Here is a 19,815-nt window from a genome sequence, read left to right on the forward strand (position 1 = left end):
GGCCAGGCCATGTGGTCAAACAAAGGAAAGGCCTACATGTAAGATTGGAAGCCTAAAACACCGGCCTAACAAGGGAATCAGAAACCTGAACTCTAGCCCACCCGCTGGGCTGGGACCTTAAACAAAGGAAAGCAGCGCCAAAATTCCAACAGGCCCTGAAGTTCACACCTAGGTGTGAACTGGCTGAAACCCAACCTCTGGTCTCTCATTGGACGAGACTCGGGAGAACCCCGGGATGTCCCCATGACGTCACCAAGAGTATAAATTCCAGAGATACCTTTCCTCATCGCCCCTTCTTGCGACCTCGTTGCTAACAAGGTGGTACCTGAAACGTTCAAACTGTTCTTTTGTTTAGCCGAGGCGCAGTCTTCAACTCGCGGGACGAGACCAGACTGTTTTAGTGTTAGACATAACACTGTTGGATCCAGAAGGATTAGATTAGCTGTTTATGCATCTAACTCCTTACACGCACTGCCGTGTGTAGCAGACCTGCAGAAGTGGACTGGAAGAGAATACAGCTAAGGACACTCCTTCCCTCCAAGAAGACAACGTAAGGATACGTTTCTTCAACCAAGTCGACTCCTGGCTGACATCTTCACTGCCTACGAGGAAAGCCAGCTGGCCGTTGTTCCGTGCACGGAGAGATAATGGTCCCGCAGATACCCTGGGAAACCCCCTGGGATCGATAAGACGGACTCAACCACACACCAATCACTCGAGAGTGATTCCCAAGTAAGAGGCTTTGGTTCTGGGCAGAGACTAGAATAGGTGTGTTAAATAAGCTTACTGATCAGAAGCTGTATTTGTGCGTATTGGGAAGCGCATCGGACCGCCGCGTCCATATTATGCTGTATGAATAATACCTCAATCATTATGCTTGCTGCTTAATTTGATTGTGTTAATGTGAAGCTGATTTGTGCTCAATTGCATGCCGCTGAGCTTGCATCCATGTTAGTAGCCAACGTATAGAGCCAATATACTGCATTTTACCAGTTCAAAGACCAGTAACCCGGCGTACTATTTCCAAGTCGTACCCCGAGTTCCTGTGTGGTAAAAGGCTATTGTTGTGTCTCTAGACGGCGAGTAGAACCTCTAGGTTTACCCTGAGTGTTTCCCCCTTTCTCTTTCTCTCTCTCTCTCCCTTACTAACCCACACACACACACACACACACACCCACATCTCATTACACATTCATTGCTACCTAAGAATTAGATGGTGTTGGTTTAGCTGCCTAACTCCAACTCCATCTTGGTTCCAAACCCCCTTTGTTCAAACTGCGCGGTCACAGCCGCCATCTTGAACTCTCGCGATACGTTCCACTCACGTGGTCACGTCCGCCATCTTGCCTTCTCTCTCTCTCATCTCTCTCTCTCTCTCTCTCTCACACACACACACACACACACACACACACATACGCACGCACCCATACGTGCCATATGCTGTTTGTGCCTTTATGCTTGTTAGTTAGACTAATAGTTATAGTTGTATAATAAGTTGTTGATTAACTGCAGTGTTATTGATTATTGATTGATATTGCTAAAGTTAAATAAAGTCCATTATACTTTTAAAGAGAAGTTGTCTGTGATTCCTTGTGCATATGTGTTGCAATAACTGCTGGTTGTGAGGGCCTGTGTACGAATTCACCCTTCACTGTTCACTCATAAATGTACAGTGGTACTTAAACACTGTAATTTGGGGGTGAACAGCCATTTTGAGACTGTATTGAAGGTTCGGTTATTGGTCCCTGATTCCAGGGTGGTGCCCCGTTAATATTGACTCCCGTCAATAAATTTCGGAATATTAATAATTTCACGATTATTAATTATTAATTGCTAATAACCAAACCTGCCCCTATCAAAGCCCAACAGTGCTATATAAATAAAGTTTATTATTATTATTATTATTATATTAGAGTATGAAGGGTGAGGCATGATTAAAGCATAGATATTCAACCGTGTGCCATGGAGTTACCATAAAATTGCACCCATTTGTTATTGATAGTGTTATGTTGAAGTGTTTATATCCATCCATCCATTTTCTAGCCACTTACCTGGGTCAGGGTCGCGGTGGCAACAGGGCAAGCAGAGCAAGCCTACTAACTTAAACCTAACTTCACTGAACGGGACACTCTCCAGACCTCAGCTGCACCTTGATATCATGTCCACTGATATTATGAACAGGAGGGGGGACAAAGCGCATCCTTGTCAGTCTGATGCCCATCTTGAATTTGCTTGACTTAATGGCAAGAATGCAAACACAGCTCTCACTCCAAGTGTATAGGGACAGAATGGGTCGCAACTTAAGTCAAGTTTATTTATCTAGCCCAAAATCACAGTTACTGTCTCAAAGGGTTTCACAATGCCCACATTTTGAAACAATAAATGAAACAACACCCCCTAACCTTACACCCTCAATGAAAACAAAGCAAAACTCCCAGGAAAAACTCCTAGTAAGGAAAAAAAAAGGGAAGAAACCTTGGTAAGGTTTTCTACTGACACACGTCTGCTGTTAGGAGTGGTCAGAAAATCAACGTGCATTCTCTTGTTCTCAATGTTATGGTTCATCCTTTTATTGGACAACAAACAGAAAATAAATAAATTCAACTTCATACAAAAAGGATGGCTCTGTATAACAAATGACTAGTTGTGCGGTTGAAAATTGTTTGCCCTTCCGCTTTCGTGAACACCTGTTCACTTGTCCTAAATCAAAGGGGCGCCTACAGATGACGTCACCCTATCAAACATCAGATCATCATAATTATCACAATAATAGCAACAACATGCAAAACAACAGAAACCTCGACATAGGACATCCCAACACATGATCAGCATAATTCACAACAGAAAATGCATGATGTCTCAACATAATTATGAATCAATAAGGCAAATCTGCAAAATGGCTTCAACACTCCGGCCCCTAATTGACCGTTATAGGGCAATTCATACATGTATACATTTGTAAGGAGCCATAAACTCAAAAGTCCTTGGTGACAACATTCAAGATTGTCAAGTGTCCATTATTCTCCTTCAAAAAAAAAAATCAAAGTCCTTCAAAGTTCCAATACTTCATTTTTGTCAAGAGTTCATAAAGAGTTCATAAAGAATTCAACAACCAGCATATTCAAGGCAAGCATTCAAGAGTTAATTTCACAACCCATTTTCATTTCCTTTCGATTCATTTCATAAGTAAATTAGTGTCAGCAATTCAAAATAAGTACACTTCATTCAATACTTCATACAACTTCATGAATACTTCATAGTTTTAGAGCTAGTCATTTAGAATCAAAGTCAAAATACCTCATAATTCGAAACAAAAAAAGGGGTTAGGATTATCAAGGTAGGAATGTACTTAGGGGAGTAGGTCAGGTCTGGCTTGTTAGGTCATGTCTTTCAGGAGACACAGCTTTGTAATGGGCCTTTCCAATGTGCCATTTTGTGTCTTGATCTTGACGCGGCGTACATGTCCCTTTTTGTCAGGAAAAGTATCTGTGATGCGTCCCATGGGCCAGGAGTTGCGTGGTGAGCTTTCATCAGTGATCAGCACTATGTGATTTCCTTTTACCTCATTCCATTTCTGTCTTTCCTGCATCAATGGAAGGTACTCCCGTGTCCAACGTTTCCAAAAGAGGTCTGCTATGTATTGGACCTGTTTCCATCTTCTTCTGGAATAGGTGTCCTTTTTTTCGAAGAGTCCAGGTGGAAGAGTGGGCATTCTTTTCATTTGAAGCAGGTGGTTAGGTGTTAAAGGTTCCGGGTCTTTCGCATCTTTGGATAATACCGTGATGGGATGGTCATTGATGATTGCCTCCACCTCACACAGAGCAGTTTGGAGACTTTCGTCATCCATGGTTTGTTCCTTTGTGATTGAGTAGAGGATCTTTTTGACTGTTCAGATGAGGCACTCCCACACACCTCCGTGATGAGAACCGTAAGGAGGATTGAATGTCCACTTGATACCTTCAGCGTGAATCGAATGCTGGATCTTATTAAGGTTAAGGTGAGCAAGTGCTTCTCAAAGAACGAAATTTATTCCATTGTCGGAGACAATCTCCTTCACTTGGCCTCGTCTGCAGATAAATCTTCGGAGTGTAGAAATACAGGAGTCTGTATTCAGGGAGTAGGCCATCTCCAGGTGTACAGCTCTACTAGCAAGGCACGTAAACAAGGCTCCATACCTCTTCACTCTGCTGTGGCCACTCTTGACTTCAATGGGACCAAAGTAGTCTACACCAGTATGGGTAAAGGGTGGCAAATCAGGTGTTATACGGATTAGAGGTAGGTCGGCCATCTTTTGTTTCATTGCAGTACCATGCCATCGCCTGCAGAGTACGCAATCACGGGTTATCTTTCTCGTGGCCGAGTTGGCTTTGATGATCCAGTATTTTGTTCGGAGTTTGGAGAGCATTTGGTTTCTTCCACAATGACCTACCAAGGTGTGAGTGTGGTTCAAGAGTAGTCTTGAGAAGTGGTTGTCATTGGGCAGAATGGCCGGATGTTTGGTCTCCTCTGGCATTGCCAACTTACTCAGTCTGCCTCCAACTCTCAGGATTCCATTCTGGAGGATAGGGTCTAGTTTGTAGATCCTACTGCTCCTTTTCACAGGTTGGCATTTTTGTAAAGAAGTCACCTCGTCTCGGAAAGATTGCTGTTGGATGTCAGCCTCGGCAAGATCCTTCACAGGCAGTTGTTGTCCAGCAAGGTCTGATTTAACAGATGTGTGCAGAGAGTGGCTTGCTTTCTTCTGTAGGCTCAAGTGTCTCAGAGTCCCTTTGAATTTCAAGAGCCAGGCTGTTGATCTGATCAATTTGTCCCATGATGAGAAGTGCTCAATAAAGCGAGTCAAAGGACATTGCTTTTGCAGAGCACTTGTAGCGAAAATCACAGCCGCTTTCTTGATGTCCGGGTCACTGTCGGAGAGTACGAGTGGTACTTGAGGAATCATCGGCCAGTCTGTTTCAGGTTGCATCAGGAAGTCTGGACCTTTCAGCCAACGTCCTTCCCTATGGAAAGTCTCAGCTCTTATGCCTCTTGATGCACTGTCTGCAGGGTTGAGTGCAGTCTTTATGTGGTGCCATTGGGATTTGTGTGTCAGATCCCGAATAGTAGACACTCGGTTTACCACATAGGTCTGAAATCTCCGGGTGTCATTCTGGATGTATTTCAAGACAGAGGTGCTGTCCGTCCAAAAGACAGAGTCTGTGAGGGTTAACTCGAGCTCTCTCTTCAGCATTCTGTCTATCCGAGCAGCAAGGACAGCGCCTGCAAGCTCCAGCCTTGGGATTGTCACTACCTTCAAAGGTGCAACTCTTACTTTTCCTACCTCACAATGCAATGTGAGGTAGTCCACTGCTGCTGGTCATTTTTAGGTAACTGGCTGTACCATAACCTCGCTCACTCGCATCACAGAAGTGGTGCAGCTGTGCGCTAGAGACTTCAAAATTTGGTGGCTTAAAGCATCTCTTGACCTTAAGGTTGGAAATCAGGTCAAGATCTTTCAGCCACTCCTCCCATTTCTCTGCAAAAGTAGTTAGTACTTCTTCATCCCATCCACAGTTCAGCTTGCACAGTTCCTGAAGTATTCCTTTTCCTGTCAGCATGACTGGTGCTAGAAACCCAAGAGGATCATAAACTGAGTTCAGCACAGACAGGATACTCCTGTGGCTTACTGACTGTTGTTTCGGCGTGATCATGAAGAAGAATGTGTCAGACTCTGGCCCAATCCCAATACACCCCTTGCCCCTACCACTTAGCCCTACCCCTCCGTTTTGCGCGTTCACGTGTAGGGGTAGGGTGTCCCGATTCTTGTTGGGATAGAGGGGTAGGGCAAAGTGGTAGGGCTATACGGCCCTCCAAACGGAGATTTTTCAGAGGCACACTCAAAAGCGAGTGTTATAAGAAATCTCCCAGAATTCCTTGCGAATCATTGGCAAGATGGTGGCTAACGGTGCACAAGCAAAAAAAGAAAACCACAAATGTAAGTATTTTCTTCATTAATAAAGATTGAAAAATTATGATAACCATCGTATTATCTTAGTTTCATGTCGTTTCAATGTATAATAGACCTTTTCTTTCTAACAAGCATAACAAAAAATCGCTAAAAAATTGCTAGTATGCTGATGTCTCTAGCAGCATTGTGAGATTCTGGCAACAAACTTGTCGCGTCTGTTTACGTAAACGCCATCAACGACTACTGATGACGTATCAGGGTCTTGAAGGGTTGTCCCATTTCATAGGGGAAGATTTCAATCACTACCCCTTGTAACTCTGTTCCGAGGGGCAAGTCGAAAAGCGAGGGGCACTCGAAAACGAGGGGTAGGGGTAAAAATAAGAAATGGGATTGGGCCTCTATGTCCCATCGCATGCCAAGGGCTATCTCTACGGGCAGTTTGTCTTTGTCGAGGTCCAGATCTTTCACCTCTTTTGCTCTTTCTTCTGCCGGAACAGAGGTAAGGACAGCACAACTGTTACTGGTCCATTTGGTGAGCTTAAATCCACCGGTGGCGTATATCAATTTGAGCTCCTGTACCAGACAGATCGCTTGTCTTTCACTGGGGACAGATTTGAGACGTCCACGTAAAAATTGTGACGAATGATGTTGAGGGTTTCAGTGCCACATTTCCCTTCATTGTCATCAGCCGTCCGTTTCAGTGCAAAATTGGCACAGCTCGGGGATGAGGCTGCTCCAAAAAGATGCACCGTCATTTGGAACTCTGCCAGCGGTTGATTGGTGTCACCGCCGGGCCACCACAGGAATCTGAGGAAGTCCACATCCTCTTCAGGTATCCTTACTTGATGGAACATTCCTTCAATGTCCCCCATCACTGCTACTGGTTCCTGTCGAAATCTGAGGAGTACACCCAACAAGGTGTTCATAAGGTCAGCAGCTCTGAGTTCAGAGAAGTACCTTGAAATGAAGAGGTACAGTTGAAGACCACCTGGATTGTCCTTTTTCTTTTGTGGTAGACACCGTGGTGAGGAATATACCACAATCTTCCATCATTCCGGAGGAGCTGTTCTTCTGGCACTCTTTCCGTGTATCCTTTCATCAAGACATCATTCATGAAGCCGATGTAATCTTTCCGAAATGCTTCATCTTTCTTGAATCTTCGGGTAAGACTTAGTGTTCTTTGTTCCGCCATTTTTCTGTTGTTGGGTAGGCAGATGTTATCCTGATGGAACGGAAGTCGTATCTCATAGTGGCCTTCTTTCTTTGTGACTGAGTTGTTCACCACTTCTAAGAATCTTTTGTCTTCAAATGAGTGTTCTTGTTTCTCATTGTAGGCTAACTCTGAGAAGTCCTGATTGTATTGCTGGACAAGAAGTTCTTCCAGTCTGACCACAGATATCCTGTTAGACATTATCCGTGGTCGGCCATGCTCATCTGCAGGTCTGCCAAGAGGTCCATTTACAGTCCACCCTAAGCATGTCAGGACTGCGTAGGGCCCCTCACCTTGACTGTTGATCACTTTCAGTGGTTCTATTGCTTTTGGGACATTTGCACTGATCAACAGAGCTACCTCTGCTCTGATGGAGTTTAGGTGGACATCCTTCAGGTAAGGCCATCCTTTTATGTCCATCTCCGTTGGGATGTTCTCTTGACTGGACATGACGCAAACCTATGTGGGTATTGTGGCTGTCCACCGGGAGCTACCTCCGTACTGCTGATGACAGGGGCGGTTTTAGTGATTTGGAGGCTCCAGGCAAAGATCAGTGTGTGAGGCCCTTTTCCATTTTGCTTAACGCAATCATAGCTAGTGAACAAAAATTTGGAGGCAGCTCTTTTCAGTTAACAAAGCCACAGAACTAAAGGACAGACCCAAATGAGAATTCTAACTGTTATAACTAAGAACTTCAAATGACCTTCAGTCACACACACACACACACACACACTCAGAGCTCTTCATCTGATGCACAGCACCGCGACCGCTAGGTGTGGACAAGATGAGGGAAGCAGAAAGGGATACTATACTATGGAACAATACATTGGGCCTCATGCAAGAACATTTTCGTATTCTTATCGTAAATTTCTCGTACTTTTTTCGTGAGGTGGACTCCTACGAGTGTGCCACGTCAGATTCACCAAACGCTCTTATCTTCAGAAAACTGTCGTAAATGACCTGCGTAAACATGATGAATTCCACCTGTTCTAAATGAACGCCGTTCATGAGAATTGTGAATTTGCATAATTGACGCCCCAATAATGCCATATAAGGTTAGGCGTCCAGCGCATATGTCGGGAAGCTTCATTCATAAAAAATGACACGGAAGACTAAGAAGAAGTCTACCAGCTCTGAGATTGAAGTCCTACTATCAGAAATAAGTCAACCAAAGCATATAATATTTAATATAATTCAATAGTGGAATCAAAGGTCCTGCTAAAGCCAAGGAATGGGAAAAAAATAACTTGTGCTGTTAATGCAGTGTTGTCTGTTGTGCGTTCCCTTACGAAAAACAACTATAGTATTTCTATACATTTTAGATGAAAATATATCCCAACAAATCTATAATTCCCTATAGGAATATTATAGTGATACTACAGAAGACAAAAATACCATGATAAGGTCACTATAAACTCACTATTGAGTACCACAGACACTCTAAGTCCCTATCGGAGTATTATAGGAATATTATAGGACTATAGTGATTTGTCGTTAGGGCACCGTCACAGAAATAAAAAAAGAAATGGCTTGACATGAAATTAGATGCAAAAAGCAAGACGATCCATGACTGCAACAGGAGGGGCCAAGGGGAATTCTCCGTTACAAAGACAGATGAAAGAATAGGCCGATACCTGCCGTAACTGGTGATGTGTCTGTCAGGTGTTCAGCAGAGGATGCAGCAAGCTGCTGCAGCATGTGATGATATAGGCTTATGCATGACTCTAATGGTAAGACCTAAAGCCATTTATCTTTTTAAAATTTAGATTCCCTCCATAATGTATTTGCCCCAATACAATCTAACCTTGTCTTTGTCTGACCTGAGTGTTTATCAAATAACCTGCCAATTATTAGTGTTTTTTGTTTTGTCTTTGTATTGAGCGCACTTATAGGCTACTATGTATGGATATTTATGAGATTGCTATTTTTCCTGTGACTATAACCACTGTAGTTAATCTCAACATGATTATACTTTACAGTGTCATTTATATATTCGAACTCAAAATTTCTTCAAAGTGACAGAGATACAATCTATTAGTCAACAACAAAGTTTTTTTTTGCTTTGGAGAACGGCAGGTTGATTGTACGTGACTCGAACGACAGGTCTGGACCACTCGTAGGTTTTGTTCGTAGCTAAGAGAAAATTCTAAATTGGTGAATGCGGCAAGTTCTCTTAAATCGCTCGTACAAGTGATTTAAGAACGAATTTGTTCGTAGAGTGGTTCTTGCATGAGGCTCATTGTTCGTAATATCTCACTAGGACATTTTTCATAGCACCTCGGCCCAGTTATCAATTCTCATATGTACAAGAGCCAATGGGCCTCATGCAAGAACCACTCATTAACACCACTGCATTAAGTTATTTTTTCCCATTCCTTGGCTTTAGCAGGACCTTTGATTCCACTATTGAATTATATTAAATATTATATGCTTTGGTTGACTTATTTCTGATAGTAGGACTTCGGTCTCAGAGCTGGTAGACTTCTCCTTAGTCTTCCGTGTCATTTTTATGAATGAAGCTTCCCGACATATGGGCCGGACCCCTAACCTTATATGGCATTATCGGGGCGTCAATTATGCAAATTCACAATTCTCATGAACGCGCATTCATTTAGAACAGGTGGAATTCATTAAAAAAAAAATTCTCGAGGCCCTTTGGCGGACGAGGCCCCAAGCATTGCCTACCTATGCCTTATAGTAAAACCGCCTATGCCAATTATTGCTTAGAACTCTGCCCATAGCATGGAGTAAAAGGCAATAGGCTGCACTGAGTAATTTATCACATTAACCCTGCTGTCTATAGTGTAAAATGTGTAAAGAGTAATTGTGAAAAACAGTCAAACAGTAGCTAATTTAATTCACTCAACTTTATTTAATAAGATAGAAAACAGAAACTTTGATTGTTTGCAAATATTGTCAACAATAATTGATAAAACCTTAAGTATCCTTTCATACTAAATAATCTGAAACGTATTAATACAAGACTTAAAATACATCAAATTAGAACTATACAGAATGTCTGATTTCAAATTAATGAAGCTGATAAGTGGTTAAAAAGTTGAATATAATGTAGCACTGTACAAATGAAAGCTTGATCAAAACAGAAATTAAAACAAAACCTTTGCAGGTTTTGCTAAATAGTATAATTCATGATTCATGACACCTGAGCATCAACACTGAGCAACACATGTGATCAGCTTGGTTCTCCTCATCACAACCAGACAGATTCTTTACTTCATTGCTCCATTGGCTCATTCTCCATGTCAGAAACACATTTGATGTCAGAGGGGAAAATATCCCAAGCGTCCGGCCCAGGAACGTGCTTCTCCCAGTCGGGCTGAAGAGGAGGATTGTTCAAAGCCATCAAACAACCCAACCAGTAGCATTCAGCAGCGAGATGTGCTTTGTGTTCCAGGAAAGGAGTCTGCAAAATTAGAAGGTGAGAAAGTTTTACATGTTGAATCTAGCAAATTAAAGCTAAATTTCCCATTCCCATTTGTCCATTTGGTCCACAAATTTCTGAACTTTTTCGGTGCACAAAACACTGACATACATCAGACATACCTTAACAATATCTTCTTTTCTGCTGTAATACAGAGCCATTTAAAGATTTTGAACTGTTGACAGTTTGTACTCTGTAACCTGTAAGAAAGGAAGAACGCTGACAAAAGTATAGTAACACAAGCTTAAATGTGTCAGTTTTCATCAGTGGCCCTACAGTACCTTCTGAGGTGTTGATCCTCTGCTGTGCTTGTTCAGGTCAAACATTTCCTCTATGTGCTGCTTCCTTTTCCCCATTTGCTCTCTTGCATCCTCAAACATGTACTATGAATATCAATAGTTTAGTTTTATTTCACAGTGATAAAGAAATGCATTAATGAGGACACAGTAATAAAATGTGAGGATAAAAACAGAAAGAAGAGATAAAATTAATATTTTTTGCAGGTGAGATACAAAACAAAACAAAAGAAAACAAGGAGGCAATAAAAACATTTCAAAACAAACAAAAGAACCAAATAAACAAACGTGTGGGAAACAAAATAGTTTCCCAAACAGCATCAGTATATTAGAGTCACCAGACTGCACCGTACCTGAATCAAACTTTTGGCCGACTTTCTGTTGTCATCATGTGATTTCAGGTGGCCTTTGATTTTAGGCCACTGTATGATTCTGAGCTGGTCGTACATCTCTTTCAGTCGAGTTTTACTAACTGGGTTGTTCATGTTCTCAGAGTCTCCTGTCTTTATTGAAAGAGAGATTTCACTTGCCATTCTATGCAAGGAGAGATAAACACAATAAGATTTCTCCTACTTTATTTACATGCTTGAGTTTGCCAAGGCAACACTATATACAGCAAATTGCAATTTCTTTTTTCAATATGCTGCATGTACCTGTCTTTGAATGATTTAAATTCTTCCTCAGATTCTTTCAGGGCGGATCTGTAGGGATAAAATGTAGTGTGTGAAAATGTCTCATGCTTTTATTCAACAAGTTCATAAATCAACAACTGAATTAAAGTTTGTAACAACATGTAACACATTCATGTAACAGGAATATATTTTTTCAATTTACTAACAATATTTTTTATGTATCCAATCCATAGATCACATCTTAATGGTAGCTGAAACTGTTCTATGAACGTTGTCTGGCCTCAAACTGTCCTTTTATCCTTTAATTGCTATTTATTTATTGAGGGTTTATAATTAATTTATCTCTTGAATTCTCTGCACCGCTACTTGGAACAACCTGTAGAGGGAGCTCAAGCTTCAGAAACTAGTCACTCTATTTTAAATTAAAATTGTTAAAATTGTTAAAATGTTTTAAAAGTTAATTTTATTTCATTGTATTCCTGTTTAATACTGCTGTTTAATTTATTTATTTCTTGCTAAATGAATACAATATTATCAGAAAGCCACTTTTTTTTATATACTAGTGCATTTTGTTGACACCGATGGCAACTTGGTTTGACACATGCATCTCTCTTAGAGATTTGGCTGTGTAAAGGAAATGGAAATTGTAGTCAGTATAAGATGTCTGTTTCTGTACGATTTGTTTTGTGCCAAGTTTCACTGTTTGTGGTTGATTGATTATTCAGGAATGAAACATATTGGGGCAAATTCAGAGGCAAAGTTTCAGGATTTCCCAGTGGAGTTCCACATTGACAAAAGATTTTGTCATCGACTAGGCTCCATCAGTGTCCATGAAAGAAACCCACTACATATATGGTAGCTGTTTACTGTAAAGTTCTGACAAAAAAGTTCATCTTCCCCACCAACTTCCATCTATTTTGTATAACACTCTTCTATTCAAAAGTCAACAGCATAGATCCATTCAACAAATTATACAAATATAGCAAGAACATGTCCTAGTTTGTGTGACAATTAATATTAGCCCAAGCCAACCAAACAGCGCTGCATCTTTCACCTACATGACAACAAGCTACATGCCATTTGACAACTGTATTTAAAGGCAGATGATAAGATTAAGGGGAAATTGTAGAAACTTCTTGTGCAATTTTATATCAGCTATATGCCATGAGTGTAAGTCAATACGATCAGTTGCATAGCATACCTTCCAGGATCTGTCTGATAGTTAATGACCCTGAATATGTGGAAGAAATCAACGGTTTAGTCATTTTTAATTTTTCACTTGTTATCTCATCAACATAATTCATGGTTTTTAGATGTATAGGATGTGAAGTCACTGAGAAATGCAACAAATTGTAGCAAATAACAACCTCTACCTCTGCTCTGGTAGATATCCTGCATCAAGAACTTGCCCACTGTATACAAAGAGTTTGGGGTTAGGAGAAAGAGCCGATGATGGCATCACATTATCAGGGTTCCTGCATTTAAAATTCACAAAGAAGATAAATTACCTGCAGTACACTAATACAGAATGTCTTTCTCACATTGAATTAGGATTCAGCAATTAAATGATAAGTCTATGTCTATCAAGTTCATCATTTTCCCGTATTTTACAGAAGCTCTTTGAACATTTTCCTAAAAGTAAGGTGTTGTAGGTTTCTAGCAACCAGTTACAAATTTGCATCTTAATTTAATCACAATCAGCAAGTCTCAGTGAATGAAGACTGCAGTCTGTGTGTGAAGACACAAGTTCAAACTGTGATGTGTGAATCAAAATGTTGATAATCAAACCTTTGGACATGCTGTTGCTGCATCCTCTCAGTCTGTTGTCTTGGGTGTTCGTCATATCTTGGGGGAGAACAGCTGCAAAAGAAGCATAACATAATTTTTGTCAAGCAGCATGTATCTCTATCTTATACTGTTGTAAAGGAATAAATGGAATTACATCTGCAAACAATATGTCACTCCACTCAACAGCTGCTGTATTCTACAGTATAGACTTTTCAATGGGAAAGTTGTCGGAAGTTGTTTCCTTGACTTCATTTACTACTCACTTAGGCTCTTTTTTTTTTTTTTGTCTTGTCTCTTATCTTGTCCAAGGCAGATGTGTACTGAAGCTACAACTCTGTCTGTCAGCGGTACTAATGTAGGTTCCAACAAACTCCAAGGGGGTTGGGCCTCAGCGAAAGAAAAGATAAGCTTGCAGGCTATAAATACACAAAGTGAAACAGGGTTCTTCACGTTGTTTGAAGCACTGCTGCTGCTGCTGCTCATTGCCATTAAGATTTTTTGATTTCACCATTGTTGACCTAGACTAGCTGGATCTGTTTCTAAAATGGGTGATTCGTTTATCATAGCGATAGACTTTGGTACTGCATACAGTGGATATGCCTTCAGTGTGTCACCCAGACAGGCACAAATCCAACCCACTGTGCCATCCTGGGGAAAAGAGCATGGATTTGAAACCTTGAAGACTCCTACCTGCATTCTTTTTAATGAAGATGAAGAATTCCTCAAGTTTGGTTATGATGCCAAAATGGCATACACTAAAATGGGTAGCGAAGAAGCAAAGAAAAACTACCTCTTTGAAAACTTCAAGATGTCACTCTATGGAAAAGTGAGTAAAGAGTGGTCTGTAAATCTAAATGTACAGTAGTTTTGAATGCCTCATGAATAAAGGCAGGATATCAGTTTTCCTATAATGTAGATTAGATTACAAAATATGTCTTGTTGTTACCCACACATAAGAGCTACCTACAAATGATTTTCATTCCAAGATGTTATTGTAAAGCTGTATTGTACAGTTTCAGGAGAGAAAAAAGATAAGTCTTACCTTTAGTACCAAGTCAAAAGGAAGAAGAGAATTGAATCAGAGTTGAGTGTTGGTTGAAGCTGGAAAGTAGCTCTTTCACTTCGGTTGTTCTACCCTCACATCATGTTTATAACATTGATTGAATCTCAGTGTCTCACTTAGTGTACTATTGCCATATATTGCAGTGTAATTCAGTGCTAAAGATGGGTTATAGACTATTTTGTCTTCAGACCTTCCAAGTTTGACTCCTTTCCATCACCACACAGTAATTTGGTGGCAAACCATGGCACAGTGGTAGAGGGGAAATGCACGCAACAACATGAGAACAGAGAAGCATCTTCCATGTTTACTCCTGATTCAGTCTGACTCAAATGGTTATGTTTTGTATGATGATCTTAATAATAATAAAAAAGGGTTCTAATAATATTTGAACTAACATCTTGTCAATCATCACCAGCAACTCAACAGGGATGTAATGATTGCAGCCACAAATGGCAAGTCGATGAGTGCCTTGAAGGTAATCACAGAAACCCTGCGCTACCTGAAGGAACATGCACTGAAAACCATCAGTGACAACACAGGGAAGAAGTTCATCGCCTCTGATTTCACCTGGGTGCTGACTGTGCCTGCTATCTGGGATCCTTCTGCAAAGCAGTTCATGAGAGAAGCTGCAACTGAGGTAAGTGCATTTGTTAAATTCTGAAATGATTGGCAAAATATACAATACGTATTTTCTTTTTCATATTAACAAGAATGTGTGACTTATTTTATTTCTAGGCTGGTATTGTGACTGAACACAAAGCAGACAGGTTGGTAATAGCTCTGGAACCCGAGGCAGCCTCAGTCTGGTGTAAGAAGCTCCCATCTGATGGTTTCATAGCAGAGACCGTTGGCCAAAACACACTAGAGCAAGCTCCTGGAACACAATACATTGTTGTCGATTGTGGAGGTATGTGGTGCTGTTAGTAAATATACAAACCTTTTTTCTTTTCCAGACATAAGCTTTAAAATCTGGTGGCATTTCCACAGGAAACAGCATACACAACAATGCACATTTGCCATTTTCCATTTCAAATTTGACTTGACTGCAAAATATTTATTGTTAAGCATAGCTTTTACTTATTGCCTCAGGTAATAGTGTCCAGATTTGTAAGAACTTATCATTAGCTCAAATGCTGTAGTTGCTCAGCAGTTTTAATTGCAGCCTTTTTTTCTTATAGGTGGAACTATTGACATAACTGTACATGAAGTGCTGGATGGAGGAGCCCTGAAGGAGCTGTACAAGGCCTCTGGTAATGACCTGGGGGGGCAAAATGTTGACAAAAAGTTCAAAAGTTTCCTCAAAGAAATATTCTCTGATGACCTCTGGGATGAGTATGAAAGAAGTTATTCCAGCGAGTTTCAGAAGATGATGTACAGCTTCTCGGTTCTTAAATGTGTGGAAGAGGATGTGGAGATTTCCTGCCCGTTTAACTTAGCAGCATTAGCTCAGAAAAGACAAAAAATAGAAATGTTCTTCCAGACAGTGCAAGGTGCATCCTGGGATGACGGGGCAATCATAATCTCAAAAGAGAAAATGAAGTCTTTCTTTGATGAGAGTCTTAGCGGGATCACTAAGAATCTCAGAGAAATCTTGAAGAAAGATTTAAGAATTGAATACATTCTGTTAGTGGGGGGCTATGCCTCAAGTGTGACTCTGCGCAAACACATTCACAAGCAGTTTGGCAATCAGTGTAAAGTGTTGCGCCCTTTTAAGGCCCAAGAAGCAATCATGAAGGGAGCTGTCATGTTTGGAAGACATCCAGAGGTTGTGGCATCACGAGAAAGTCCCTTTACTTATGGGGTTGGTATGTGTGAGAGGTTTGACGAGTCCAGGCATAAGGCAGAAAACAAATTCTCAAACAAAGAGGGTGACTGGTGTCGTGATGTTTTCAAGAAACTGGTGGAAATTGATCAAAATGTGGGTTGGAATGAAACCAAAGAGCACATCTTCACTCCAATAGAAGCAGATCAGACAGTGGTAAAGTTTCCTTTTTATCGCACAGAGAGAAAAGATCCTAAGTATGTGGATGAATGGGGAATTGACCCAGTTGGTTCATTTTCAGTTAACACGCCTGACACTAAACGTGGCATGGATCGCAAGATCAAATTAGAAATCAAGTTTGGCTCCACAGAAATACAAGCCACAGCCACTGACATAGATTCCAACTCAACAGGATCTATCAAGATTGACTTCATGCACTCCAAAATGCAGCTGTTTCCTCTATTAGAACTTTGGGGCTCAACTTGTGCCTAGGTTATTCTATAGCAGGCAGATGCAGATGACAGGCAAAAGCCTAATCTTACAAAAATGTTGGATGGTTTGGCATTGGCTAAAGTGGAAGATGTATGATTTCCACTTTCTTTCATATTATAATTTTATATTTTAAAAGGTTGTTTGTTTTTCATGTCTGTCAATAGGTTTTTTATTTTTTCTCAAAACGGCTGACACATGCTACAGTGAAACATTCACAAAGTGTTTTACACTTTGATGTTACAGAACAACACTACATATTTTGCACACATTGGCCCCCTTTACACTTGGCATTAACATGTGTCTCATCAGCTACATGGACGAGACTTGTTAGCAAAACAAATTCATTGCTGATTTTGTTATTTTCACAGGATTTGTTGACAGTAAGAAATGCCTTAGAAAACACCAGCCTTATCCTTTAATGTGTTGACTACCAAAGCATTTGGTTTTTGCTCTATCCGATTAAAATTCAACAGGACGCATGTTAATACCAGGTGCAAAGGGGGTCATTGTAATCTTTTGCTTCACAACAAAACAGAGGGCAAAATATTGTCTCAACAAATGACAAAATTATATACTATACTGTCAAAATCATGCCCTGATGCATCTTTATCTGTGTTTTTATTTTTATCTGTGTTGTATAGCGGTCCATGACCAAATGTTATTTAACTTCCAGTTATAGCAATAAGATTAACCTAACTAATAATTATGAGCACAGTAGTGCAGCATTAACATAAGCATCTATATATAAGTGTTGAATATGTGAAGTGTTTTTGTTCTTCATGTCCATCATACAGTTTGGTGTGCTACTCCCTGATGAAGGCCACAGTATAGCCAAAATACTTTGATCATTTTTTATTAACTTTTGTTAATTTTAATATGTTGTTTTGAACTAGTCATTCAATAAAGGATTTCTCATTTTATGCTTTAAGACTGCCTTCGAACTCTCTTTTCATTGAAAGAAAAAACCCCAAACCAAAGAGCATCTTCTGGTGACTTTTTATGGATGTAACAATGAAAATATAGAATGAAAACTGCATCTGCATCTTTTAAATTCTTGTGAATGAAAAAAATTCACAATTTAATTTGAACATAAAGTTATATATGTGACCGGGCCATGGGGACGGCTCAACTAGATCTTAGCTATAGGCCAAATAGGTTGACTACACGACCTTGGGACTTTCACCCAAAGAACTAGCTGGTTGAACTCACTTGTAACCAACAAAAGAGGGTTTCCACATACAGATTAACTGCAGAATTGAGGACAGAGACGTGAGTTTCACAATAAAACATAGAATTTATTTTCAGTCTATATCAACCACAACTAAAAGTAGCAATACACAAGTTAATATCCTAGTTCTCTTAAAACAGTTATGATTATTTAAAATAACTTTCACAGTTACCAAACAATTCAATTGAGACAATTGAGGGCTGCAGGCTGACTGCAGTGGGGGGGGGGGGGGGGGGGGGGGTATCCCTGGTATTAAATGGTACTCTGGCTAACACCACTCGTCTTGTAACATATCGGCCTGTAAGTTGTATACATGTGTTTAGATTTCAGACTTTTTTTTTTATCGAATGTAACCTATTTTTGCAGAGAGAACCATGGTTAAAGTCACTAATAGCAGCGTGTGGTCGTGGACAGATTGAGAGAAGTACACAGACATACCTATAGTGTTTCTATAATCATTCAGTCATTTCTATAGTAACTCCTATAGTGTTTCTCCCCCAGACCGTGCTGCCGCTGTAAAATAAAATTCTCGGGGAAACTCTGGATAAACTGCAGCCCATAGCCTCTGCTGTCTCCCTCCAGGAGTTGAAAGCTTCACCTGGTCACAGCAGCTTACCGGAAGTTGAGGAGAAGCTACAGGCAGAAATTTGCCCTTGTCACATTCTGTTTCTCAATGCTTCTGCATTGAGAAACCGATGCATTACAACTTCCTGTTGCCAGCTATGGCCTTCACTAAATCACTCCACAACCTTCCCAAAATTTTAAATTGGTTACATTATGTATCTAGTGCTAGTAACCATTACAATTTTGTTGTTTTTGTTGGATTGGTTTGTCAATAAGTCGCAAAAAGCAACTTGCCACAGGAAGTTGTAATGCACCGGTTTAGCTGTTACCATGACAACGCGAAAAGGGCCTATTCCCAGCCCCCTCCTCCGAACTTCAGAACACGCCTGAAACCCTCTCAGAACTAAGCATAAACCAAGTTTAACTTACAGTAGCTGTTAATAGTTTAAGTCCTACTGTACCACATATAGTAATGTGGGATAAGAATAATCCATTTCGGCTCACAATATGCCTGGTGGGGCGGCCTGCTATAGCTCACCATGCATGTATAGGCCTAGCAGTTCATAATTAAGAAATATTACACAAGAGTGTCCTTCACTGCCATTATTGCCATTACAGTGATACGGTCCGTTGACATCACTGAAATCTCAGTCTCATCCAAATCTTGTGTCCATTTGTACATGGTCATTCCACAGTAAACCAAACTGCTAGTAAGTAAACCAGTTCCTATATTGAAAATGTAAGGCTCCCTGGCAGACAAGTCCCGTATTTCCTCTAATAGTGGCCGGTAGTCAATTAAAAGCCGGGTCTCCGATAATGGCCGGGGCCATGGTCGACACGAACAAATAAAGGCCGGCCTCGTATTTGAGGCCGGGGAAAAAAACAAAGGAAACAAGACTAGGTCAAAACCTAGTATATGGCTGGACCGTGTCCGTCTCCTCTCTCCGCCACTGTCCTCTCCACCGTGCCCACGGCCCGTACCTATCGGGGACACCCGGTGACGCATCGGCGTCAGGAGGCAGGATCCCGGGAACACGGGAACAAATTGGCGCCCAGCTATTGGCACTGGCCAGAACAGTGCCACCGGGAAAGTCGAAGCTCGGCAGTAAGCCCTCGGCGCACCGAAACCTCCATGCCGCCGACAGAACAGAGGGCTGTCAGGTGGACTGAGCTCGCGCATCGAAATAAACGGCGATATGATATAATTGTATAGATTCTACTTTAGCTTCAGCTTACATGCAAACAACGGTGGATAACGGTAAACTCCTGGTGCCTGTTATACATGTAACTGTAGTTTGTAGTAACATACAAGTGCCACAAGATGGCAGTATGCCACAAGATGGCTTGACCGGCGGAAGTCTCTGGAGCATGCCGTTGTCGATTACCCTAAT

General features: G+C 40.9%; 2 protein-coding genes across 2 annotated transcripts in view; one reads left to right on the top strand and one right to left on the bottom strand.

Moving 5' to 3' along the window:
- Positions 1-12,075: 12,075 nt before the first annotated feature.
- LOC144539927 (uncharacterized) overlaps positions 12,076-19,815 on the bottom strand; it is a 198,076-nt gene continuing 190,336 nt past the window's right edge. The window contains exons 11-14 of the mRNA XM_078286272.1: positions 13,316-13,387; positions 12,901-12,939; positions 12,729-12,758; positions 12,076-12,151 (exon numbers count right to left, since the gene is read on the bottom strand). Coding sequence (XP_078142398.1) covers positions 12,087-12,151; positions 12,729-12,758; positions 12,901-12,939; positions 13,316-13,387 — 206 coding nt within the window. The 3' untranslated portion in view covers positions 12,076-12,086. The remainder of the gene's footprint in view (positions 12,152-12,728; positions 12,759-12,900; positions 12,940-13,315; positions 13,388-19,815) is intronic.
- Positions 13,856-16,632, top strand: LOC139920349 (heat shock 70 kDa protein 12A-like). Its single transcript, XM_071910347.2, has 4 exons — positions 13,856-14,141; positions 14,794-15,015; positions 15,114-15,285; positions 15,557-16,632. The coding sequence occupies exons 1-4, from the start codon at positions 13,860-13,862 to the stop codon at positions 16,630-16,632; spliced, it is 1,752 nt and encodes a 583-aa protein (XP_071766448.2). The 5' UTR covers positions 13,856-13,859.

This window comes from Centroberyx gerrardi, chromosome 10 (assembly GCF_048128805.1).
Source record: "Centroberyx gerrardi isolate f3 chromosome 10, fCenGer3.hap1.cur.20231027, whole genome shotgun sequence".
NCBI classification, from domain to species: domain Eukaryota; kingdom Metazoa; phylum Chordata; class Actinopteri; order Beryciformes; family Berycidae; genus Centroberyx; species Centroberyx gerrardi.